This window comes from Mytilus trossulus, chromosome 10, assembly GCF_036588685.1.
Source record: "Mytilus trossulus isolate FHL-02 chromosome 10, PNRI_Mtr1.1.1.hap1, whole genome shotgun sequence".
NCBI classification, from domain to species: Eukaryota; Metazoa; Mollusca; class Bivalvia; order Mytilida; family Mytilidae; genus Mytilus; species Mytilus trossulus.
Window position 1 is genome coordinate 77,505,321 of NC_086382.1, and position 27,657 is coordinate 77,532,977.

The following is a 27,657-nucleotide window of genomic DNA, read 5'->3' on the forward strand; positions in this document are numbered from 1 at the left end:
TATATGCTATAGGTCAACTATATTTGGTGTATGGAAATATTTTATGATCTTTATGTCAGTCGTGCAGGTTTTATTTGACCGTGACCTCATTTACACGGTTCATTGCACAGTGTTAAGTTTTTGTGTTTTGGTCTATTTTTCTTCAACTATAATTAATAGGTCAACTATATATGTTGTATAGCAACATTGTTAGCTGTACATGTCTGCCTGGCATAGTTCATCTGACCTTGACCTCATTTTCAAGGTTCATTGGTCTTTGTTTAGTTATCTTGATTTTAAAAATGTTAAGTTTATGTGACAGTTGTAATGAAGCTTTATACTTAAGACTATCAACATAATATCAATGATTAGTACAGAAGGCGAGACATTTCAGTGTGTGCACTCTTGTTTTTAAAATCAACAATAAAGATGTTGATAAGAGGGGTATACAATTGGGATGTCAGATTTGAATGCCAATTTGAGGAACAGATGTAGCTCTGAGTCATATATATCTCCTCTGAAGATACCAGCCATTAATCCATGATGACAAAAATCAAGAAGTTGAGTTACATTTATTTATTATATTATATAAAATACATAAACATAAGACAAAATACATGAAGTGGTTAACAATACAATTAAAGTGACACATTTTGACGATGAAAATTTAAAAAAAAATGACCTTGATAATTTGTCTTTTTTACAATGAAATTTGAGACTTGTTTTTTTTATTATCTCTGTTTAACAGTATAATAAATTGTCTTATGCACAGTTCCTTTCTCGAACATCAATTAATCAATAAACACATAGTATATACAGTAAATATAAAATAGCACCATTTATCTTAACATGCAGATCATATGTTTAAAGCACTGAAATAATAACGTTTGTAAAATTCATCTTTCGTTCATCGCTATCAATCAAATTAAAACTAGTAAATTAATAAAACATCTGTTCTTGTGAGGAAATAAGAATTTATTTTTTAAATGTTTGTATTTCAACATTTCAAATAATAGAAAGATAGAAATACTGGGTCAGTTAAAAACGACGCAAAATTAAAAAAAAAACTAAAAATACGTTATGCATGTATTCTATTAATTTTTAAGTAGGATTTCTATCACAGCATTCCTATATCTTTATATTTCTTCAGTACATCAGGGAAGTCATCTTTATACAGCACAGGATCAGCACGGAACTCTATGTTCTTTAAAGGCATAGACTGGTATATACGTGTAAACTGGTTAATACAATCTGACCTCTCTATCATGTGACTGAGGTCAGAGGACAACATCTCGGTGTTCACACACTCAGGACATTTAAACTTTTTCCTTGGCGTGACCTTGATAGCAGCCTTGCCAGTGACATTTGACATCAGAAAGTTCATGGCTATGTCCTCACAGTTCATGTGCTCGTCTACCCATGTCTTCAGTTCTACAGGCATGGCATGGGTGTATAGGTAACTAAAATACTGAAAAATACAACAGGCATATCATGGGTGAAAAGGTAACTAAAATACTGAAAAATACAACAGGAATGGCATGGGTGAATAGGTAACTGAAATACTGAAAAAAACAAAGGGCAACTTGTATACTGCATACATATAGTATGTATTGAAAATGCATTGATTATTGTTTAAATAAAGACTATAGGTAAATATGCACAGAAATATTGAAAATAATAAGTAAATCTGGGGCACAGAAAGTTTATGACAATGGCTACACTTATGTAGACATGGCATAATTATATGGTTTACTAAAAACACAGCTCAATAGCATGTTTATTGGTATATGATAGAACGTTCAATTTGATGAACATCATGCATTTATTTTACTCTGTAGATAAATAAATCTTAGAGCCGTAACTAGGGTTTGAATTCAGGGGAGGCAGGGGTTTAGGGGCCACCAATTGCCCCCTATGATAGGAGGTGCGCCCCCTGACGATTTTTTTTTCTCTCTCAGTAACATGGCTAAAAATGACCCTTTTTCCTTGGATTTCCTTACTTTAGGAAGCATCAGTATTGCTTGAAACTTGAAGCAATTGTTATGCAAAAACAAGCTGAGGTTGCTGTTGGGGATGAGCGAAGGCTCTGTCCTGAAGGCCGTACTTTGGCCCAAAATAATTAACATTAAATACTTCGTGACTGCGGATTTTGTTTGGTTTTCTCTCAATAAAGTCTGTGGCTAAATATGACCCGTTTTCCTTCGATTTACATCAGTATTGCTGGATCCTGGAAGCAACTTTTATGCTAACAATTATTATCTGTATTTAAAGATATTTATGTTAGAAATCAAACTAGAAAATAAAAAAAAAACATACATCAAGATCATAGAATGCAAGATATTCTTTTTATCGAGGACCTTGAATTTCAATATTGTTGAAAGCTGAACATACAACCAGATAATATTTCTATACTAGTATATACTTAGTATGGAAAGTCCCTGCTACAACGAATGGGAGTGTTAAACTACTAAGGTAGTGACCATAGTGACATTATTGTTCTCGTACGATCGGGTGACGTTAAAAAAATATTCCAACAGCTGATTCAGCCGTAACAAATTTCCAATATCATAAAAGATTCACAATACAAAGGGAACTTACTTCCTCTGCTTAATTGAGCTCCTAAATAAATGTGAACAGTTAAGCCAGTTTTATTCAAAATTGTTGAAAGCTAAGTTTCATGTGTTCTCAAACGAATAACGTATTACATGACGGACGGCCACACGAAAAAAAACTGCATTGACAATAATGTTCTCATATGATCGGGAAACGTTAAATAAAATGATCCAACTGCTGAGGAATTTCCGAATATTAAAGATTCACAACACAAAAGAAACTTTCTATGCTTAATTGAGTCCTTAAATAAATGTGAGCAGTTAAATTTTATTCAAAATTATCGGAAAGCAAAGTTTAATATGTGTTCACGTACAAATACTGAATAACAGAGTGACGGATGGCCACACGAAAAAAAAACCCAAACAATACTGAAACGTTTCACTATCAATAAAAAATCCGGAAATGACATATATCACGTATCATGATAACACTGTTAAAACTGAAAACTTGTGTTGTTTATAATATAAATTCAAGTTCTTCGTGTACATATTGTCAATATTTCATTTTATCACTTCACTTGGTGTAGAAAGTTCAGGGGAGGCAGTTGCCTCCCCTGCCTCATAGGTAGTTACAGCCCTGATTGATTATCTGTCCCCTTACATACTTATAACCCCAATTCTTTTAAGATCCTACATATTTATTTGTTACCTTGTGATAGAAAGCAGCCCCTGTAAGGACCATTGAAATGTCATTAGTCCACTCAGATTCATACTTCCATTTGTTTGTAGTGTTGTCCAATAGATGAACTCTAGAGGGAAATCCTACCAATCGGTCAGGAAACTCCCTCCAAACCTATAAATAAAACAAATAATATTGGTTCATTAATACTATGACTAATTTTATCATCAAAAAGATACTATAACATCTGAAATGTCTCACCTGCTTTACAGACCATTAATTTTATATTGAAAGTGTTGAATATGAAAGTTTTACATCAATTAACACATAAACTCAACACATTTGAAGATCAAACAAGTCCTTTTCTAACAGACATGTACACCTTACCATTATTCCATTCACCAAATATAGCTGACCTGTTAATATTAGTTTTTTCGAAAGAAAGAAAAAACAGACCAATACACAACAAGAGTGCACACACTGAAGTGTCTCACCTTCTTTACTAATCAATGATATTTTGTTGATAGTCCTAAGTATAAAGCTTTATTACAACTGTCACTTAAACTTAACATTAACCAAGATAGCTAAACAAAGACCAATAAACCATGAAAATGAGGTCAAGGTCAGATGAACCATGCCAGGCAGACATGTACAGCTAAAAATGCTTCCATACAACAAATATAGTTGACCTTTTACTTAAAGTTTAAGAAAAATAGACCAAAACACAAAAACTTAACACTGTGCAATGAACCATGAAAATGAGGTCATGGTCAAATAAAACCTGCGGGACTGATATTTATATCATAATATATTTCAGTACACCAAATATAGTTGACCTTTGGCATATAATATTAGATAAAAAGACCAAAACTTAAAAAAATAACTTTGACCACTGAACCATGAAAATGAGGTCAAGGTCAGATTACATCTGCTCGCTAGACATGTACACCTTAAAATCATTCCATACAACAAATATAGTAGACCTATTGCATAAAATATGAGAAAAACAGTCCAAAAACACAAAAACTTTACTATAACCACTCAACCATGAAAATGAGGTCAAGGTCAGGTGACATCTGCCAGTTGGACATGTACACCTTACAGTCCTTCCATACACCAAATATACTAGCCCTATTGCTTATAGTATCTGAGATATGGACTTGACCACCAAAACTTAACCTTGTTCACTGATCCATGAAATGCGGTCGAGGTCAAGTGAAAACTGTCTGACATGCATGAGGACCTTGCATGGTACGCACATACCAAATATAGTTATCCTATTACTTATAATAAGAGAGAATTCAAAATTACAAAATTTCTGAACTTTTTTTCAAGTGGTCACTGAACCATGAAAATGAGGTCAAGGACATTGGACATGTGACTGACAGAAACTTCAGAACATGAGGCATCTATATACAAAGTATGAAGCATCCAGGTCTTTCACCTTCTAATATATTAACCTTTTAAGAAGTGAGCTAACACCGCCGCCGCTGACGTAGCCACCGCAGGATCACTATCCCTATGTCGAGCTTTCTGCAACAAAAGTTGCAGGCTCGACAAAAACTAATTTATTCTTTTTTTTATTTTAATCTAAAACAATTGTAGTAAAAGTTACATTTCACAATCAAATATAGTTATATGTGTATATATTTATTCTTTGAATTCATACAAATAACAAAATCCCCAAAAATCCTTTATTTTCTGTCTGTAGGTATTCCGTCAGAGTATAGTATATAAGATACTATTGAGAGGTAATGTTGTTTGCCTAGGTATTTAAAACACAGTGGACATGGGCCATTAACATATCTAAAAAGATACGAGTTAACAATATACTTGTATAAATGTGATCAGTATAGTGGAAATACATACTTCATAAGCAAACTCAAGTTCGTCTGCCGTTAACATTACGATATCATCATCTAAAGCTAATATACATTCAGTCTGGATCTCATCATACGGGAAAAATCTACAAAAGATAAATCATGTGACAGTCATGTGACAGTGGTTAACATTACGATATCATCATCTAAAGCTGATATACATTCTGTCTGGATCTCATCATACGGGAAAAATCTATAAAAGATAAATCATGTGACAGTCATGTGTAACAGTGGTTTACATTACGATATCATCATCTACAGATAATATACATTCAGTCTTTTTAAAAAGATAAATCAAATGTATCAGTGAAAAGAAGAAAAGTCCTTACGTAAATAGATCTGGGTATTTGGATGAAACCTGTAAAAGAGCTTTATTTTCTGATGAACTCATTTTTTTATCCACCCTGTATAACATATGCATCTAATTAAATATGTATGAATATATTCATTGGTATTGGTATTGGCTATTAACTACATTTTATTTTTAAAATGAATATAAGAATCCATAAACAAACTTGTTACCTACATACTCTTTTTTAATAAACAAATACAACTTCTGTGTCATAATGGTCTTCAGTGGAGAGATGTGTGATTGGCAATCATACCACATCTTATTTTTATATACTCAAGGTTGATGGTTCTCTTTTAATAGGCACTTCATCTTCCTTCACCGATAAAAACTGACTGCCAAGAATAAGCACAATAGTGTTGTAAGTGGCGATAAACAGCAATCAATCAATCTTACCTCATCTTATTTTTATACCTCTACTTGTTACTTACCGATTACTCATTTTATTTTTCCTAGTCTTGACAAATTTCAATGGCTTACCAATATCAGGCCATGATGTCACTGTTAAATAGAAAAGATTAACACTACAGAAATACCACAGATACATTATAAACCAAGTTCCATCTTTTTAATGGTTTATCATATCAGAAACAGATTTTTTTAAATGTAAAATTACAGAATTAGAACAATACCTTTGTAATACAACTTCCAGTTTCATAAGCTTGTGCAAATACATATTTTCCTACAATGTACATAACTATTATGGATATTTTATGGTTTTTATATGGTTACTGTTTAAATTAGTAAACATTTGTTGCTAGCTATTCAGCTAGTAATTTGCTCTGCACAAGCATTTTTAACAGCTTTGGCTTATTTCCTTTAAAATAAAATGCATAAAGATAAATGCTTTGTTAAAAATACAGATTTTCTTATTTTATCTTTAAAATATTTGACATTCAAATTCATCTGACATCTCTTGTGCCCTGTAGTTGTCTAACTGTTTGCTTTTTTATCACCAACAATCAAAAATTTATCTCATTTAGTTTAAGCCATTTGTGTTCCTGATTTGTCTTATAACTTGTTCCCTTTAGTATTACAGATACTTACTTGGAGGTGGTGACTTTTTCTGATTGTTCCAAACTACCACTACCTTTGCCAGACTGGGAACTTTAGCCACAGAATGTATAACTTTGAACAATGATTCAAGTCTGTCGTATGTCAGAATCACTGCTGTAAATCCTTGAGCACTGGGAGGTCGCAATGGTAGGAATAATGGATTCTTTAGTGTTCTCTGTAAGGGAAAGAGTATGTAAATCCTTGAGCACTGGGAGGTCGTAATGGTAGGAATAATGGATTCTTAAGTGTTCTCTGTAAGGGAAAGAGTATGTAAATCCTTGAGCACTGGGAGGTCGTAATGGTAGGAATAATGGATTCTTAAGTGTTCTCTGTAAGGGAAAGAGTATGTAAATCCTTGAGCACTGGGAGGTCGCAATGGTAGGAATAATGGATTCTTAAGTGTTCTCTGTAAGGGAAAAACTGTCTATATATATATATATATAGCACTGGGAGGTCGCAATGGTAGGAATAATGGATTCTTTAGTGTTCTCTGTAAGGGAAAAACTGTCTATATATATATATATATATAGCACTGGGAGGTCGCAATGGTAGGAATAATGGATTCTTTAGTGTTCTCTGTAAGGGAAAGAGTATGTAAATCCTTGAGCACTGGGAGGTCGTAATGGTAGGAATAATGGATTCTTAAGTGTTCTCTGTAAGGGAAAGAGTATGTAAATCCTTGAGCACTGAGAGGTCGCAATGGTAGGAATAATGGATTCTTAAGTGTTCTCTGTAAGGGAAAGAGTATGTAAATCCTTGAGCACTGGGAGGTCGCAATGGTAGGAATAATGGATTCTTAAGTGTTCTCTGTAAGGGAAAGAGTATGTAAATCCTTGAGCACTGGGAGGTCGTAATGGTAGGAATAATGGATTCTTTAGTGTTCTCTGTAAGGGAAAGAGTATGTAAATCCTTGAGCACTGGGAGGTCGCAATGGTAGGAATAATGGATTCTTAAGTGTTCTCTGTAAGGGAAAGAGTATGTAAATCCTTGAGCACTGGGAGGTCGTAATGGTAGGAATAATGGATTCTTTAGTGTTCTCTGTAAGGGAAAGAGTATGTAAATCCTTGAGCACTGGGAGGTCGCAATGGTAGGAATAATGGATTCTTAAGTGTTCTCTGTAAGGGAAAGAGTATGTAAATCCTTGAGCACTGGGAGGTCGCAATGGTAGGAATAATGGATTCTTAAGTGTTCTCTGTAAGGGAAAGAGTATGTAAATCCTTGAGCACTGGGAGGTCGCAATGGTAGGAATAATGGATTCTTTAGTGTTCTCTGTAAGGGAAAGAGTATGTAAATCCTTGAGCACTTGGAGGTCGTAATGGTAGGAATAATGGATTCTTAAGTGTTCTCTGTAAGGGAAAGAGTATGTAAATCCTTGAGCACTGGGAGGTCGTAATGGTAGGAATAATGGATTTTTAAGTGTTCTCTGTAAGGGAAAGAGTATGTAAATCCTTGAGCACTGGGAGGTCGCAATGGTAGGAATAATGGATTCTTTAGTGTTCTCTGTAAGGGAAAAGTATGTAAATCCTTGAGCACTGGGAGGTCGTAATGGTAGGAATAATGGATTCTTTAGTGTTCTCTGTAAGGGAAAAACTGTCTATATATATATTTATATAGCACTGGGAGGTCGTAATGGTAGGAACAATGGATTCTTTAGTGTTCTCTGTAAAGGAAAGAGTATGTAAATCCTTGAGCACTGGGAGGTCGTAATGGTAGGAATAATGGATTCTTTAGTGTTCTCTGTAAGGGAAAGAGTATGTAAATCCTTGAGCACTGGGAGGTCGTAATGGTAGGAATAATGGATTCTTTAGTGTTCTCTGTAAGGGAAAAGTATGTAAATCCTTGAGCACTGGGAGGTCGTAATGGTAGGAATAATGGATTCTTTAGTGTTCTCTGTAAGGGAAAGAGTATGTAAATCCTTGAGCACTGGGAGGTCGCAATGGTAGGAATAATGGATTCTTAAGTGTTCTCTGTAAGGGAAAGAGTATGTAAATCCTTGAGCACTGGGAGGTCGTAATGGTAGGAATAATGGATTCTTAAGTGTTCTCTGTAAGGGAAAGAGTATGTAAATCCTTGAGCACTGGGAGGTCGCAATGGTAGGAATAATGGATTCTTTAGTGTTCTCTGTAAGGGAAAGAGTATGTAAATCCTTGAGCACTGGGAGGTCGCAATGGTAGGAATAATGGATTCTTTAGTGTTCTCTGTAAGGGAAAAGTATGTAAATCCTTGAGCACTGGGAGGTCGTAATGGTAGGAATAATGGATTCTTAAGTGTTCTCTGTAAGGGAAAGAGTATGTAAATCCTTGAGCACTGGGAGGTCGCAATGGTAGGAATAATGGATTCTTTAGTGTTCTCTGTAAGGGAAAAACTGTCTATATATATATTTATATAGCACTGGGAGGTCGCAATGGTAGGAATAATGGATTCTTTAGTGTTCTCTGTAAGGGAAAGAGTATGTAAATCCTTGAGCACTGGGAGGTCGCAATGGTAGGAATAATGGATTCTTTAGTGTTCTCTGTAAGGGAAAAACTGTCTATATATATATTTATATAGCACTGGGAGGTCGCAATGGTAGGAATAATGGATTCTTTAGTGTTCTCTGTAAGGGAAAAGTATGTAAATCCCTGAACACTGGGAGGTCGTAATGGTAGGAATAATGGATTCTTAAGTGTTCTCTGTAAGGGAAAGAGTATGTAAATCCTTGAGCACTGGGAGGTCGTAATGGTAGGAATAATGGATTCTTAAGTGTTCTCTGTAAGGGAAAGAGTATGTAAATCCTTGAGCACTGGGAGGTCGCAATGGTAGGAATAATGGATTCTTTAGTGTTCTCTGTAAGGGAAAAGTATGTAAATCCCTGAACACTGGGAGGTCGTAATGGTAGGAATAATGGATTCTTAAGTGTTCTCTGTAAGGGAAAGAGTATGTAAATCCTTGAGCACTGGGAGGTCGTAATGGTAGGAACAATGGATTCTTTAGTGTTCTCTGTAAGGGAAAGAGTATGTAAATCCTTGAGCACTGGGAGGTCGCAATGGTAGGAATAATGGATTCTTAAGTGTTCTCTGTAAGGGAAAAACTGTCTATATATATATTTATATAGCACTGGGAGGTCGCAATGGTAGGAATAATGGATTCTTTAGTGTTCTCTGTAAGGGAAAAACATTCTATATATAAATCCTTGAGCACTGGGAGGTCGCAATGGTAGGAATAATGGATTCTTTAGTGTTCTCTGTAAGGGAAAGAGTATGTAAATCCTTGAGCACTGGGAGGTCGCAATGGTAGGAATAATGGATTCTTAAGTGTTCTCTGTAAGGGAAAAACTGTCTATATATATATTTATATAGCACTGGGAGGTCGCAATGGTAGGAATAATGGATTCTTAAGTGTTCTCTGTAAGGGAAAGAGTATGTAAATCCTTGAGCACTGGGAGGTCGTAATGGTAGGAATAATGGATTCTTAAGTGTTCTCTGTAAGGGAAAGAGTATGTAAATCCTTGAGCACTGGGAGGTCGTAATGGTAGGAATAATGGATTCTTTAGTGTTCTCTGTAAGGGAAAGAGTATGTAAATCCTTGAGCACTGGGAGGTCGTAATGGTAGGAATAATGGATTCTTAAGTGTTCTCTGTAAGGGAAAGAGTATGTAAATCCTTGAGCACTGGGAGGTCGCAATGGTAGGAATAATGGATTCTTTAGTGTTCTCTGTAAGGGAAAGAGTATGTAAATCCTTGAGCACTGGGAGGTCGTAATGGTAGGAATAATGGATTCTTTAGTGTTCTCTGTAAGGGAAAGAGTATGTAAATCCTTGAGCACTGGGAGGTCGCAATGGTAGGAATAATGGATTCTTTAGTGTTCTCTGTAAGGGAAAAACTGTCTATATATATATATATATAGCACTGGGAGGTCGCAATGGTAGGAATAATGGATTCTTTAGTGTTCTCTGTAAGGGAAAGAGTATGTAAATCCTTGAGCACTGGGAGGTCGTAATGGTAGGAATAATGGATTCTTAAGTGTTCTCTGTAAGGGAAAGAGTATGTAAATCCTTGAGCACTGGGAGGTCGTAATGGTAGGAATAATGGATTCTTAAGTGTTCTCTGTAAGGGAAAGAGTATGTAAATCCTTGAGCACTGGGAGTTCGTAATGGTAGGAATAATGGATTCTTAAGTGTTCTCTGTAAGGGAAAGAGTATGTAAATCCTTGAGCACTGGGAGGTCGTAATGGTAGGAATAATGGATTCTTAAGTGTTCTCTGTAAGGGAAAGAGTATGTAAATCCTTGAGCACTGGGAGGTCGCAATGGTAGGAATAATGGATTCTTTAGTGTTCTCTGTAAGGGAAAGAGTATGTAAATCCTTGAGCACTGGGAGGTCGCAATGGTAGGAATAATGGATTCTTTAGTGTTCTCTGTAAGGGAAAAGTATGTAAATCCCTGAACACTGGGAGGTCGTAATGGTAGGAACAATGGATTCTTTAGTGTTCTCTGTAAGGGAAAGAGTATGTAAATCCTTGAGCACTGGGAGGTCGCAATGGTAGGAATAATGGATTCTTTAGTGTTCTCTGTAAGGGAAAAGTATGTAAATCCCAGAACACTGGGAGGTCGTAATGGTAGGAATAATGGATTCTTAAGTGTTCTCTGTAAGGGAAAGAGTATGTAAATCCTTGAGCACTGGGAGGTCGTAATGGTAGGAATAATGGATTCTTAAGTGTTCTCTGTAAGGGAAAGAGTATGTAAATCCTTGAGCACTGGGAGGTCGCAATGGTAGGAATAATGGATTCTTTAGTGTTCTCTGTAAGGGAAAGAGTATGTAAATCCTTGAGCACTGGGAGGTCGCAATGGTAGGAATAATGGATTCTTTAGTGTTCTCTGTAAGGGAAAAGTATGTAAATCCCTGAACACTGGGAGGTCGTAATGGTAGGAACAATGGATTCTTTAGTGTTGTCTGTAAGGGAAAGAGTATGTAAATCCTTGAGCACTGGGAGGTCGCAATGGTAGGAATAATGGATTCTTTAGTGTTCTCTGTAAGGGAAAAGTATGTAAATCCCTGAACACTGGGAGGTCGTAATGGTAGGAATAATGGATTCTTAAGTGTTCTCTGTAAGGGAAAGAGTATGTAAATCCTTGAGCACTGGGAGGTCGCAATGGTAGGAATAATGGATTCTTTAGTGTTCTCTGTAAGGGAAAAGTATGTAAATCCCTGAACACTGGGAGGTCGTAATGGTAGGAATAATGGATTCTTAAGTGTTCTCTGTAAGGGAAAGAGTATGTAAATCCTTGAGCACTGGGAGGTCGTAATGGTAGGAATAATGGATTCTTAAGTGTTCTCTGTAAGGGAAAGAGTATGTAAATCCTTGAGCACTGGGAGGTCGTAATGGTAGGAATAATGGATTCTTAAGTGTTCTCTGTAAGGGAAAGAGTATGTAAATCCTTGAGCACTGGGAGGTCGTAATGGTAGGAACAATGGATTCTTTAGTGTTCTCTGTAAGGGAAAGAGTATGTAAATCCTTGAGCACTGGGAGGTCGCAATGGTAGGAATAATGGATTCTTAAGTGTTCTCTGTAAGGGAAAAACTGTCTATATATATATTTATATAGCACTGGGAGGTCGCAATGGTAGGAATAATGGATTCTTTAGTGTTCTCTGTAAGGGAAAAACTGTCTATATATAAATCCTTGAGCACTGGGAGGTCGTAATGGTAGGAATAATGGATTCTTAAGTGTTCTCTGTAAGGGAAAGAGTATGTAAATCCTTGAGCACTGGGAGGTCGCAATGGTAGGAATAATGGATTCTTTAGTGTTCTCTGTAAGGGAAAGAGTATGTAAATCCTTGAGCACTGGGAGGTCGCAATGGTAGGAATAATGGATTCTTAAGTGTTCTCTGTAAGGGAAAAACTGTCTATATATATATTTATATAGCACTGGGAGGTCGCAATGGTAGGAATAATGGATTCTTAAGTGTTCTCTGTAAGGGAAAGAGTATGTAAATCCTTGAGCACTGGGAGGTCGTAATGGTAGGAATAATGGATTCTTAAGTGTTCTCTGTAAGGGAAAGAGTATGTAAATCCTTGAGCACTGGGAGGTCGTAATGGTAGGAATAATGGATTCTTAAGTGTTCTCTGTAAGGGAAAAACTGTCTATATATATATTTATATAGCACTGGGAGGTCGCAATGGTAGGAATAATGGATTCTTTAGTGTTCTCTGTAAGGGAAAGAGTATGTAAATCCTTGAGCACTGGGAGGTCGCAATGGTAGGAACAATGGATTCTTAAGTGTTCTCTGTAAGGGAAAGAGTATGTAAATCCTTGAGCACTGGGAGGTCGTAATGGTAAGAATAATGGATTCTTAAGTGTTCTCTGTAAGGGAAAGAGTATGTAAATCCTTGAGCACTGGGAGGTCGTAATGGTAGGAATAATGGATTCTTAAGTGTTCTCTGTAAGGGAAAGAGTATGTAAATCCTTGAGCACTGGGAGGTCGCAATGGTAGGAATAATGGATTCTTTAGTGTTCTCTGTAAGGGAAAGAGTATGTAAATCCTTGAGCACTGGGAGGTCGCAATGGTAGGAATAATGGATTCTTTAGTGTTCTCTGTAAGGGAAAGAGTATGTAAATCCTTGAGCACTGGGAGGTCGTAATGGTAGGAATAATGGATTCTTAAGTGTTCTCTGTAAGGGAAAGAGTATGTAAATCCTTGAGCACTGGGAGGTCGCAATGGTAGGAATAATGGATTCTTTAGTGTTCTCTGTAAGGGAAAAGTATGTAAATCCCTGAACACTGGGAGGTCGTAATGGTAGGAATAATGGATTCTTAAGTGTTCTCTGTAAGGGAAAGAGTATGTAAATCCTTGAGCACTGGGAGGTCGCAATGGTAGGAATAATGGATTCTTTAGTGTTCTCTGTAAGGGAAAAGTATGTAAATCCCTGAACACTGGGAGGTCGTAATGGTAGGAATAATGGATTCTTAAGTGTTCTCTGTAAGGGAAAGAGTATGTAAATCCTTGAGCACTGGGAGGTCGTAATGGTAGGAATAATGGATTCTTAAGTGTTCTCTGTAAGGGAAAGAGTATGTAAATCCTTGAGCACTGGGAGGTCGTAATGGTAGGAATAATGGATTCTTTAGTGTTCTCTGTAAGGGAAAGAGTATGTAAATCCTTGAGCACTGGGAGGTCGTAATGGCAGGAATAATGGATTCTTAAGTGTTCTCTGTAAGGGAAAGAGTATGTAAATCCTTGAGCACTGGGAGGTCGCAATGGTAGGAATAATGGATTCTTTAGTGTTCTCTGTAAGGGAAAGAGTATGTAAATCCTTGAGCACTGGGAGGTCGTAATGGTAGGAATAATGGATTCTTTTGTGTTCTCTGTAAGGGAAAAACTGTCTATATATATATTTATATAGCACTGGGAGGTCGCAATGGTAGGAATAATGGATTCTTTAGTGTTCTCTGTAAGGGAAAGACTGTCTATATATATATATATATAGCACTGGGAGGTCGCAATGGTAGGAATAATGGATTCTTTAGTGTTCTCTGTAAGGGAAAGAGTATGTAAATCCTTGAGCACTGGGAGGTCGTAATGGTAGGAATAATGGATTCTTTAGTGTTCTCTGTAAGGGAAAGAGTATGTAAATCCTTGAGCACTGGGAGGTCGCAATGGTAGGAATAATGGATTCTTTAGTGTTCTCTGTAAGGGAAAGAGTATGTAAATCCTTGAGCACTGGGAGGTCGTAATGGTAGGAATAATGGATTCTTTAGTGTTCTCTGTAAGGGAAAAACTGTCTATATATATATTTATATAGCACTGGGAGGTCGCAATGGTAGGAATAATGGATTCTTTAGTGTTCTCTGTAAGGGAAAGAGTATGTAAATCCTTGAGCACTGGGAGGTCGTAATGGTAGGAATAATGGATTCTTTAGTGTTCTCTGTAAGGGAAAGAGTATGTAAATCCTTGAGCACTGGGAGGTCGTAATGGTAGGAATAATGGATTCTTTAGTGTTCTCTGTAAGGGAAAGACTGTCTATATATATATATATATAGCACTGGGAGGTCGCAATGGTAGGAATAATGGATTCTTAAGTGTTCTCTGTAAGGGAAAGAGTATGTAAATCCTTGAGCACTGGGAGGTCGCAATGGTAGGAATAATGGATTCTTTAGTGTTCTCTGTAAGGGAAAGAGTATGTAAATCCTTGAGCACTGGGAGGTCGTAATGGTAGGAATAATGGATTCTTTAGTGTTCTCTGTAAGGGAAAGAGTATGTAAATCCTTGAGCACTGAGAGGTCGCAATGGTAGGAATAATGGATTCTTAAGTGTTCTCTGTAAGGGAAAGAGTATGTAAATCCTTGAGCACTGGGAGGTCGTAATGGTAGGAATAATGGATTCTTTAGTGTTCTCTGTAAGGGAAAGAGTATGTAAATCCTTGAGCACTGGGAGGTCGTAATGGTAGGAATAATGGATTCTTTAGTGTTCTCTGTAAGGGAAAGAGTATGTAAATCCTTGAGCACTGGGAGGTCGCAATGGTAGGAATAATGGATTCTTAAGTGTTCTCTGTAAGGGAAAGAGTATGTAAATCCTTGAGCACTGGGAGGTCGTAATGGTAGGAATAATGGATTCTTTAGTGTTCTCTGTAAGGGAAAAGTATGTAAATCCCTGAACACTGGGAGGTCGTAATGGTAGGAATAATGGATTCTTTAGTGTTCTCTGTAAGGGAAAGAGTATGTAAATCCTTGAGCACTGGGAGGTCGTAATGGTAGGAATAATGGATTCTTAAGTGTTCTCTGTAAGGGAAAGAGTATGTAAATCCTTGAGCACTGGGAGGTCGTAATGGTAGGAACAATGGATTCTTTAGTGTTCTCTGTAAGGGAAAGAGTATGTAAATCCTTGAGCACTGGGAGGTCGTAATGGTAGGAATAATGGATTCTTTAGTGTTCTCTGTAAGGGAAAGAGTATGTAAATCCTTGAGCACTGGGAGGTCGCAATGGTAGGAATAATGGATTCTTAAGTGTTCTCTGTAAGGGAAAGAGTATGTAAATCCTTGAGCACTGGGAGGTCGTAATGGTAGGAATAATGGATTCTTAAGTGTTCTCTGTAAGGGAAAGAGTATGTAAATCCTTGAGCACTGGGAGGTCGTAATGGTAGGAATAATGGATTCTTTAGTGTTCTCTGTAAGGGAAAGAGTATGTAAATCCTTGAGCACTGGGAGGTCGTAATGGTAGGAATAATGGATTCTTTAGTGTTCTCTGTAAGGGAAAGAGTATGTAAATCCTTGAGCACTGGGAGGTCGCAATGGTAGGAATAATGGATTCTTTAGTGTTCTCTGTAAGGGAAAGAGTATGTAAATCCTTGAGCACTGGGAGGTCGCAATGGTAGGAATAATGGATTCTTAAGTGTTCTCTGTAAGGGAAAGAGTATGTAAATCCTTGAGCACTGGGAGGTCGTAATGGTAGGAATAATGGATTCTTAAGTGTTCTCTGTAAGGGAAAGAGTATGTAAATCCTTGAGCACTGGGAGGTCGTAATGGTAGGAATAATGGATTCTTTAGTGTTCTCTGTAAGGGAAAGAGTATGTAAATCCTTGAGCACTGGGAGGTCGTAATGGTAGGAATAATGGATTCTTTAGTGTTCTCTGTAAGGGAAAGACTGTCTATATATATATATATATAGCACTGGGAGGTCGCAATGGTAGGAATAATGGATTCTTAAGTGTTCTCTGTAAGGGAAAGAGTATGTAAATCCTTGAGCACTGGGAGGTCGCAATGGTAGGAATAATGGATTCTTTAGTGTTCTCTGTAAGGGAAAGAGTATGTAAATCCTTGAGCACTGGGAGGTCGTAATGGTAGGAATAATGGATTCTTTAGTGTTCTCTGTAAGGGAAAGAGTATGTAAATCCTTGAGCACTGAGAGGTCGCAATGGTAGGAATAATGGATTCTTAAGTGTTCTCTGTAAGGGAAAGAGTATGTAAATCCTTGAGCACTGGGAGGTCGTAATGGTAGGAATAATGGATTCTTTAGTGTTCTCTGTAAGGGAAAGAGTATGTAAATCCTTGAGCACTGGGAGGTCGTAATGGTAGGAATAATGGATTCTTTAGTGTTCTCTGTAAGGGAAAGAGTATGTAAATCCTTGAGCACTGGGAGGTCGCAATGGTAGGAATAATGGATTCTTAAGTGTTCTCTGTAAGGGAAAGAGTATGTAAATCCTTGAGCACTGGGAGGTCGTAATGGTAGGAATAATGGATTCTTTAGTGTTCTCTGTAAGGGAAAAGTATGTAAATCCCTGAACACTGGGAGGTCGTAATGGTAGGAATAATGGATTCTTTAGTGTTCTCTGTAAGGGAAAGAGTATGTAAATCCTTGAGCACTGGGAGGTCGTAATGGTAGGAATAATGGATTCTTTAGTGTTCTCTGTAAGGGAAAGAGTATGTAAATCCTTGAGCACTGGGAGGTCGCAATGGTAGGAATAATGGATTCTTAAGTGTTCTCTGTAAGGGAAAGAGTATGTAAATCCTTGAGCACTGGGAGGTCGTAATGGTAGGAATAATGGATTCTTTAGTGTTCTCTGTAAGGGAAAAGTATGTAAATCCCTGAACACTGGGAGGTCGTAATGGTAGGAATAATGGATTCTTTAGTGTTCTCTGTAAGGGAAAGAGTATGTAAATCCTTGAGCACTGGGAGGTCGTAATGGTAGGAATAATGGATTCTTAAGTGTTCTCTGTAAGGGAAAGAGTATGTAAATCCTTGAGCACTGGGAGGTCGTAATGGTAGGAACAATGGATTCTTTAGTGTTCTCTGTAAGGGAAAGAGTATGTAAATCCTTGAGCACTGGGAGGTCGTAATGGTAGGAATAATGGATTCTTTAGTGTTCTCTGTAAGGGAAAGAGTATGTAAATCCTTGAGCACTGGGAGGTCGCAATGGTAGGAATAATGGATTCTTAAGTGTTCTCTGTAAGGGAAAGAGTATGTAAATCCTTGAGCACTGGGAGGTCGTAATGGTAGGAATAATGGATTCTTAAGTGTTCTCTGTAAGGGAAAGAGTATGTAAATCCTTGAGCACTGGGAGGTCGTAATGGTAGGAATAATGGATTCTTTAGTGTTCTCTGTAAGGGAAAGAGTATGTAAATCCTTGAGCACTGGGAGGTCGTAATGGTAGGAATAATGGATTCTTTAGTGTTCTCTGTAAGGGAAAGAGTATGTAAATCCTTGAGCACTGGGAGGTCGCAATGGTAGGAATAATGGATTCTTTAGTGTTCTCTGTAAGGGAAAGAGTATGTAAATCCTTGAGCACTGGGAGGTCGCAATGGTAGGAATAATGGATTCTTAAGTGTTCTCTGTAAGGGAAAGAGTATGTAAATCCTTGAGCACTGGGAGGTCGTAATGGTAGGAATAATGGATTCTTAAGTGTTCTCTGTAAGGGAAAGAGTATGTAAATCCTTGAGCACTGGGAGGTCGTAATGGTAGGAATAATGGATTCTTTAGTGTTCTCTGTAAGGGAAAGAGTATGTAAATCCTTGAGCACTGGGAGGTCGTAATGGTAGGAATAATGGATTCTTTAGTGTTCTCTGTAAGGGAAAGACTGTCTATATATATATATATATAGCACTGGGAGGTCGCAATGGTAGGAATAATGGATTCTTAAGTGTTCTCTGTAAGGGAAAGAGTATGTAAATCCTTGAGCACTGGGAGGTCGCAATGGTAGGAATAATGGATTCTTTAGTGTTCTCTGTAAGGGAAAGAGTATGTAAATCCTTGAGCACTGGGAGGTCGTAATGGTAGGAATAATGGATTCTTTAGTGTTCTCTGTAAGGGAAAGAGTATGTAAATCCTTGAGCACTGAGAGGTCGCAATGGTAGGAATAATGGATTCTTAAGTGTTCTCTGTAAGGGAAAGAGTATGTAAATCCTTGAGCACTGGGAGGTCGTAATGGTAGGAATAATGGATTCTTTAGTGTTCTCTGTAAGGGAAAGAGTATGTAAATCCTTGAGCACTGGGAGGTCGTAATGGTAGGAATAATGGATTCTTTAGTGTTCTCTGTAAGGGAAAGAGTATGTAAATCCTTGAGCACTGGGAGGTCGCAATGGTAGGAATAATGGATTCTTAAGTGTTCTCTGTAAGGGAAAGAGTATGTAAATCCTTGAGCACTGGGAGGTCGTAATGGTAGGAATAATGGATTCTTTAGTGTTCTCTGTAAGGGAAAAGTATGTAAATCCCTGAACACTGGGAGGTCGTAATGGTAGGAATAATGGATTCTTTAGTGTTCTCTGTAAGGGAAAGAGTATGTAAATCCTTGAGCACTGGGAGGTCGTAATGGTAGGAATAATGGATTCTTAAGTGTTCTCTGTAAGGGAAAGAGTATGTAAATCCTTGAGCACTGGGAGGTCGTAATGGTAGGAACAATGGATTCTTTAGTGTTCTCTGTAAGGGAAAGAGTATGTAAATCCTTGAGCACTGGGAGGTCGTAATGGTAGGAATAATGGATTCTTTAGTGTTCTCTGTAAGGGAAAGAGTATGTAAATCCTTGAGCACTGGGAGGTCGTAATGGTAGGAATAATGGATTCTTAAGTGTTCTCTGTAAGGGAAAGAGTATGTAAATCCTTGAGCACTGGGAGGTCGTAATGGTAGGAACAATGGATTCTTTAGTGTTCTCTGTAAGGGAAAGAGTATGTAAATCCTTGAGCACTGGGAGGTCGTAATGGTAGGAATAATGGATTCTTTAGTGTTCTCTGTAAGGGAAAGAGTATGTAAATCCTTGAGCACTGGGAGGTCGCAATGGTAGGAATAATGGATTCTTAAGTGTTCTCTGTAAGGGAAAGAGTATGTAAATCCTTGAGCACTGGGAGGTCGTAATGGTAGGAATAATGGATTCTTAAGTGTTCTCTGTAAGGGAAAGAGTATGTAAATCCTTGAGCACTGGGAGGTCGTAATGGTAGGAATAATGGATTCTTTAGTGTTCTCTGTAAGGGAAAGAGTATGTAAATCCTTGAGCACTGGGAGGTCGTAATGGTAGCAATAATGGATTCTTTAGTGTTCTCTGTAAGGGAAAGAGTATGTAAATCCTTGAGCACTGGGAGGTCGCAATGGTAGGAATAATGGATTCTTTAGTGTTCTCTGTAAGGGAAAGAGTATGTAAATCCTTGAGCACTGGGAGGTCGCAATGGTAGGAATAATGGATTCTTAAGTGTTCTCTGTAAGGGAAAGAGTATGTAAATCCTTGAGCACTGGGAGGTCGTAATGGTAGGAATAATGGATTCTTAAGTGTTCTCTGTAAGGGAAAGAGTATGTAAATCCTTGAGCACTGGGAGGTCGTAATGGTAGGAATAATGGATTCTTTAGTGTTCTCTGTAAGGGAAAGAGTATGTAAATCCTTGAGCACTGGGAGGTCGTAATGGTAGGAATAATGGATTCTTTAGTGTTCTCTGTAAGGGAAAGACTGTCTATATATATATATATATAGCACTGGGAGGTCGCAATGGTAGGAATAATGGATTCTTAAGTGTTCTCTGTAAGGGAAAGAGTATGTAAATCCTTGAGCACTGGGAGGTCGCAATGGTAGGAATAATGGATTCTTTAGTGTTCTCTGTAAGGGAAAGAGTATGTAAATCCTTGAGCACTGGGAGGTCGTAATGGTAGGAATAATGGATTCTTTAGTGTTCTCTGTAAGGGAAAGAGTATGTAAATCCTTGAGCACTGAGAGGTCGCAATGGTAGGAATAATGGATTCTTAAGTGTTCTCTGTAAGGGAAAGAGTATGTAAATCCTTGAGCACTGGGAGGTCGTAATGGTAGGAATAATGGATTCTTTAGTGTTCTCTGTAAGGGAAAAGTATGTAAATCCCTGAACACTGGGAGGTCGTAATGGTAGGAATAATGGATTCTTTAGTGTTCTCTGTAAGGGAAAGAGTATGTAAATCCTTGAGCACTGGGAGGTCGTAATGGTAGGAATAATGGATTCTTAAGTGTTCTCTGTAAGGGAAAGAGTATGTAAATCCTTGAGCACTGGGAGGTCGTAATGGTAGGAACAATGGATTCTTTAGTGTTCTCTGTAAGGGAAAGAGTATGTAAATCCTTGAGCACTGGGAGGTCGTAATGGTAGGAATAATGGATTCTTTAGTGTTCTCTGTAAGGGAAAGAGTATGTAAATCCTTGAGCACTGGGAGGTCGCAATGGTAGGAATAATGGATTCTTAAGTGTTCTCTGTAAGGGAAAGAGTATGTAAATCCTTGAGCACTGGGAGGTCGTAATGGTAGGAATAATGGATTCTTTAGTGTTCTCTGTAAGGGAAAGAGTATGTAAATCCTTGAGCACTGGGAGGTCGTAATGGTAGGAATAATGGATTCTTTAGTGTTCTCTGTAAGGGAAAGACTGTCTATATATATATATATATAGCACTGGGAGGTCGCAATGGTAGGAATAATGGATTCTTAAGTGTTCTCTGTAAGGGAAAGAGTATGTAAATCCTTGAGCACTGGGAGGTCGCAATGGTAGGAATAATGGATTCTTTAGTGTTCTCTGTAAGGGAAAGAGTATGTAAATCCTTGAGCACTGGGAGGTCGTAATGGTAGGAATAATGGATTCTTTAGTGTTCTCTGTAAGGGAAAGAGTATGTAAATCCTTGAGCACTGAGAGGTCGCAATGGTAGGAATAATGGATTCTTAAGTGTTCTCTGTAAGGGAAAGAGTATGTAAATCCTTGAGCACTGGGAGGTCGTAATGGTAGGAATAATGGATTCTTTAGTGTTCTCTGTAAGGGAAAGAGTATGTAAATCCTTGAGCACTGGGAGGTCGTAATGGTAGGAATAATGGATTCTTTAGTGTTCTCTGTAAGGGAAAGAGTATGTAAATCCTTGAGCACTGGGAGGTCGCAATGGTAGGAATAATGGATTCTTAAGTGTTCTCTGTAAGGGAAAGAGTATGTAAATCCTTGAGCACTGGGAGGTCGTAATGGTAGGAATAATGGATTCTTTAGTGTTCTCTGTAAGGGAAAAGTATGTAAATCCCTGAACACTGGGAGGTCGTAATGGTAGGAATAATGGATTCTTTAGTGTTCTCTGTAAGGGAAAGAGTATGTAAATCCTTGAGCACTGGGAGGTCGTAATGGTAGGAATAATGGATTCTTTAGTGTTCTCTGTAAGGGAAAGAGTATGTAAATCCTTGAGCACTGGGAGGTCGCAATGGTAGGAATAATGGATTCTTAAGTGTTCTCTGTAAGGGAAAGAGTATGTAAATCCTTGAGCACTGGGAGGTCGTAATGGTAGGAATAATGGATTCTTTAGTGTTCTCTGTAAGGGAAAAGTATGTAAATCCCTGAACACTGGGAGGTCGTAATGGTAGGAATAATGGATTCTTTAGTGTTCTCTGTAAGGGAAAGAGTATGTAAATCCTTGAGCACTGGGAGGTCGTAATGGTAGGAATAATGGATTCTTAAGTGTTCTCTGTAAGGGAAAGAGTATGTAAATCCTTGAGCACTGGGAGGTCGTAATGGTAGGAACAATGGATTCTTTAGTGTTCTCTGTAAGGGAAAGAGTATGTAAATCCTTGAGCACTGGGAGGTCGTAATGGTAGGAATAATGGATTCTTTAGTGTTCTCTGTAAGGGAAAGAGTATGTAAATCCTTGAGCACTGGGAGGTCGCAATGGTAGGAATAATGGATTCTTAAGTGTTCTCTGTAAGGGAAAGAGTATGTAAATCCTTGAGCACTGGGAGGTCGTAATGGTAGGAATAATGGATTCTTAAGTGTTCTCTGTAAGGGAAAGAGTATGTAAATCCTTGAGCACTGGGAGGTCGTAATGGTAGGAATAATGGATTCTTTAGTGTTCTCTGTAAGGGAAAGAGTATGTAAATCCTTGAGCACTGGGAGGTCGTAATGGTAGGAATAATGGATTCTTTAGTGTTCTCTGTAAGGGAAAGAGTATGTAAATCCTTGAGCACTGGGAGGTCGCAATGGTAGGAATAATGGATTCTTTAGTGTTCTCTGTAAGGGAAAGAGTATGTAAATCCTTGAGCACTGGGAGGTCGCAATGGTAGGAATAATGGATTCTTAAGTGTTCTCTGTAAGGGAAAGAGTATGTAAATCCTTGAGCACTGGGAGGTCGTAATGGTAGGAATAATGGATTCTTAAGTGTTCTCTGTAAGGGAAAGAGTATGTAAATCCTTGAGCACTGGGAGGTCGTAATGGTAGGAATAATGGATTCTTTAGTGTTCTCTGTAAGGGAAAGAGTATGTAAATCCTTGAGCACTGGGAGGTCGTAATGGTAGGAATAATGGATTCTTTAGTGTTCTCTGTAAGGGAAAGACTGTCTATATATATATATATATAGCACTGGGAGGTCGCAATGGTAGGAATAATGGATTCTTAAGTGTTCTCTGTAAGGGAAAGAGTATGTAAATCCTTGAGCACTGGGAGGTCGCAATGGTAGGAATAATGGATTCTTTAGTGTTCTCTGTAAGGGAAAGAGTATGTAAATCCTTGAGCACTGGGAGGTCGTAATGGTAGGAATAATGGATTCTTTAGTGTTCTCTGTAAGGGAAAGAGTATGTAAATCCTTGAGCACTGAGAGGTCGCAATGGTAGGAATAATGGATTCTTAAGTGTTCTCTGTAAGGGAAAGAGTATGTAAATCCTTGAGCACTGGGAGGTCGTAATGGTAGGAATAATGGATTCTTTAGTGTTCTCTGTAAGGGAAAGAGTATGTAAATCCTTGAGCACTGGGAGGTCGTAATGGTAGGAATAATGGATTCTTTAGTGTTCTCTGTAAGGGAAAGAGTATGTAAATCCTTGAGCACTGGGAGGTCGCAATGGTAGGAATAATGGATTCTTAAGTGTTCTCTGTAAGGGAAAGAGTATGTAAATCCTTGAGCACTGGGAGGTCGTAATGGTAGGAATAATGGATTCTTTAGTGTTCTCTGTAAGGGAAAAGTATGTAAATCCCTGAACACTGGGAGGTCGTAATGGTAGGAATAATGGATTCTTTAGTGTTCTCTGTAAGGGAAAGAGTATGTAAATCCTTGAGCACTGGGAGGTCGTAATGGTAGGAATAATGGATTCTTAAGTGTTCTCTGTAAGGGAAAGAGTATGTAAATCCTTGAGCACTGGGAGGTCGTAATGGTAGGAACAATGGATTCTTTAGTGTTCTCTGTAAGGGAAAGAGTATGTAAATCCTTGAGCACTGGGAGGTCGTAATGGTAGGAATAATGGATTCTTTAGTGTTCTCTGTAAGGGAAAGAGTATGTAAATCCTTGAGCACTGGGAGGTCGTAATGGTAGGAATAATGGATTCTTAAGTGTTCTCTGTAAGGGAAAGAGTATGTAAATCCTTGAGCACTGGGAGGTCGTAATGGTAGGAACAATGGATTCTTTAGTGTTCTCTGTAAGGGAAAGAGTATGTAAATCCTTGAGCACTGGGAGGTCGTAATGGTAGGAATAATGGATTCTTTAGTGTTCTCTGTAAGGGAAAGAGTATGTAAATCCTTGAGCACTGGGAGGTCGCAATGGTAGGAATAATGGATTCTTAAGTGTTCTCTGTAAGGGAAAGAGTATGTAAATCCTTGAGCACTGGGAGGTCGTAATGGTAGGAATAATGGATTCTTAAGTGTTCTCTGTAAGGGAAAGAGTATGTAAATCCTTGAGCACTGGGAGGTCGTAATGGTAGGAATAATGGATTCTTTAGTGTTCTCTGTAAGGGAAAGAGTATGTAAATCCTTGAGCACTGGGAGGTCGTAATGGTAGCAATAATGGATTCTTTAGTGTTCTCTGTAAGGGAAAGAGTATGTAAATCCTTGAGCACTGGGAGGTCGCAATGGTAGGAATAATGGATTCTTTAGTGTTCTCTGTAAGGGAAAGAGTATGTAAATCCTTGAGCACTGGGAGGTCGCAATGGTAGGAATAATGGATTCTTAAGTGTTCTCTGTAAGGGAAAGAGTATGTAAATCCTTGAGCACTGGGAGGTCGTAATGGTAGGAATAATGGATTCTTAAGTGTTCTCTGTAAGGGAAAGAGTATGTAAATCCTTGAGCACTGGGAGGTCGTAATGGTAGGAATAATGGATTCTTTAGTGTTCTCTGTAAGGGAAAGAGTATGTAAATCCTTGAGCACTGGGAGGTCGTAATGGTAGGAATAATGGATTCTTTAGTGTTCTCTGTAAGGGAAAGACTGTCTATATATATATATATATAGCACTGGGAGGTCGCAATGGTAGGAATAATGGATTCTTAAGTGTTCTCTGTAAGGGAAAGAGTATGTAAATCCTTGAGCACTGGGAGGTCGCAATGGTAGGAATAATGGATTCTTTAGTGTTCTCTGTAAGGGAAAGAGTATGTAAATCCTTGAGCACTGGGAGGTCGTAATGGTAGGAATAATGGATTCTTTAGTGTTCTCTGTAAGGGAAAGAGTATGTAAATCCTTGAGCACTGAGAGGTCGCAATGGTAGGAATAATGGATTCTTAAGTGTTCTCTGTAAGGGAAAGAGTATGTAAATCCTTGAGCACTGGGAGGTCGTAATGGTAGGAATAATGGATTCTTTAGTGTTCTCTGTAAGGGAAAAGTATGTAAATCCCTGAACACTGGGAGGTCGTAATGGTAGGAATAATGGATTCTTTAGTGTTCTCTGTAAGGGAAAGAGTATGTAAATCCTTGAGCACTGGGAGGTCGTAATGGTAGGAATAATGGATTCTTAAGTGTTCTCTGTAAGGGAAAGAGTATGTAAATCCTTGAGCACTGGGAGGTCGTAATGGTAGGAACAATGGATTCTTTAGTGTTCTCTGTAAGGGAAAGAGTATGTAAATCCTTGAGCACTGGGAGGTCGTAATGGTAGGAATAATGGATTCTTTAGTGTTCTCTGTAAGGGAAAGAGTATGTAAATCCTTGAGCACTGGGAGGTCGCAATGGTAGGAATAATGGATTCTTAAGTGTTCTCTGTAAGGGAAAGAGTATGTAAATCCTTGAGCACTGGGAGGTCGTAATGGTAGGAATAATGGATTCTTAAGTGTTCTCTGTAAGGGAAAGAGTATGTAAATCCTTGAGCACTGGGAGGTCGTAATGGTAGGAATAATGGATTCTTTAGTGTTCTCTGTAAGGGAAAGAGTATGTAAATCCTTGAGCACTGGGAGGTCGTAATGGTAGGAATAATGGATTCTTTAGTGTTCTCTGTAAGGGAAAGAGTATGTAAATCCTTGAGCACTGGGAGGTCGCAATGGTAGGAATAATGGATTCTTAAGTGTTCTCTGTAAGGGAAAGAGTATGTAAATCCTTGAGCACTGGGAGGTCGTAATGGTAGGAATAATGGATTCTTAAGTGTTCTCTGTAAGGGAAAGAGTATGTAAATCCTTGAGCACTGGGAGGTCGTAATGGTAGGAATAATGGATTCTTTAGTGTTCTCTGTAAGGGAAAGAGTATGTAAATCCTTGAGCACTGGGAGGTCGTAATGGTAGGAATAATGGATTCTTAAGTGTTCTCTGTAAGGGAAAGAGTATGTAAATCCTTGAGCACTGGGAGGTCGTAATGGTAGGAATAATGGATTCTTTAGTGTTCTCTGTAAGGGAAAGAGTATGTAAATCCTTGAGCACTGGGAGGTCGTAATGGTAGGAATAATGGATTCTTAAGTGTTCTCTGTAAGGGAAAAACTGTCTATATATATATTTATATAGCACTGGGAGGTCGTAATGGTAGGAATAATGGATTCTTTAGTGTTCTCTGTAAAGGAAAGAGTATGTAAATCCTTGAGCACTGGGAGGTCGTAATGGTAGGAATAATGGATTCTTTAGTGTTCTCTGTAAGGGAAAGAGTATGTAAATCCTTGAGCACTGGGAGGTCACAATGGTAGGAATAATGGATTCTTTAGTGTTCTCTGTAAAGGAACGACTGCCTATATATATAATGCAGCTTTGATAAATCTGTGAATGTTGGCAAATGATACCACATCTTCTTATTTCTATGTTAAATATGTAAACACATCAAGCATGCAACTTAACATGGTTTAAATAAACACTTGTCTGTGCATTATCACACAATTCAATTTAAAGTGTTGACAAAAACTGTGGGATCAGTTAAATAGAATCTGTCTCCTTTTCCTTTTACTTAAGCCAAGCTAATATAATATTACTTTGCTATAGGTAGTGTTGCAACCTTACCGTATTTGGAATGTCATTCCAGTCTTCATATGACTTTCCTGCATAAGGAAAAACTCTGTCATTAATGATCTGTAATGTTGTCAAGGCAATAACCTTTGGTGAACTGAAGTATTTCTGCCATATAAAGTTAACTTGTTGTCGTAGTTCGTATATCTTTTCTTGAGAATAGGATTCTAATATCTGTATCATGTTCTCTAATTCATCTTCTAAAACAGTCACAGCTATTCTGTAATACAATAACACATTACTTTTATCTTCATTTATTAAACTAGAAGTATAAAATATTGTTATCTTTAAGTAATTTCTGTTTTTTGGTGTTTTTTTTTCTTGTGTTTAGAAACAGTTACCAAGTAACCTGGCTAAAAAATAATTATCCATGATATATAAAGTAGCCAATCGTGTCAATCAATCTTCTAGCTATTTACTTGAAAATTCGATTAAAATATCTACCTTTACATGGATAAGAGGGGATATAATTGTACCAATATAATATAACACATGTTTTAAGCATACCTTTTCCAGTCCAGAACTTCTGAGAACGGTAGAATATAACCATCAGCTACAATGACTGGAATACAGCCGGCTGACATCACATCAAATAAAGCTGGTTGGCCAATCCTAGCTCCTCTTATTACCAAACAAAACGTAGAATCCTAAAAAAAAAGAAGGAAATATTAACACTTAAGTTGACTGGCTTATTCAAGCTCCTTCTATAACGGAATATAATGTAGAATCATAATTTAGATCAAGTATAACCATGATAATAATTTATTTGGCTGGCTTAAAAAGAATGAATTAAACAGTAAACAGAAAATTATTGGTACAGCTATTAGATACTAGTACTGGTGTACAGCCAAGTTCACATGATATAAAGTTGAATAACAAAAAATCTAACAATGGTAAAACAAAACAAATGATAATATATTATTCATGCTTTTTGGAGAGTTGTCTCATTTGCACTCACACCATCCTATATCTATTTTTTCACCAGTTTTAGGATGTACTTAGGTGTGGTTTTGGAATATTTGTCAGATGTTTGGACTCTTGTAAATATCTCAAGCCTTATCATGTACCAT

The 27,657-nt window shown here is 37.8% G+C and overlaps 1 protein-coding gene across 1 annotated transcript in view; it reads right to left on the bottom strand.

Annotated features, from left to right (window-relative positions):
* Positions 1-584: 584 nt before the first annotated feature.
* The window catches only part of LOC134688601 (exostosin-2-like), a 31,943-nt gene continuing 4,870 nt past the window's right edge, over positions 585-27,657 (bottom strand). The window contains exons 5-11 of the mRNA XM_063549427.1: positions 27,095-27,234; positions 26,582-26,807; positions 6,487-6,670; positions 5,871-5,940; positions 5,080-5,176; positions 3,241-3,384; positions 585-1,447 (exon numbers count right to left, since the gene is read on the bottom strand). Of these exons, the coding sequence (XP_063405497.1) occupies positions 1,097-1,447; positions 3,241-3,384; positions 5,080-5,176; positions 5,871-5,940; positions 6,487-6,670; positions 26,582-26,807; positions 27,095-27,234 (1,212 nt within the window). The 3' untranslated portion in view covers positions 585-1,096. The remainder of the gene's footprint in view (positions 1,448-3,240; positions 3,385-5,079; positions 5,177-5,870; positions 5,941-6,486; positions 6,671-26,581; positions 26,808-27,094; positions 27,235-27,657) is intronic.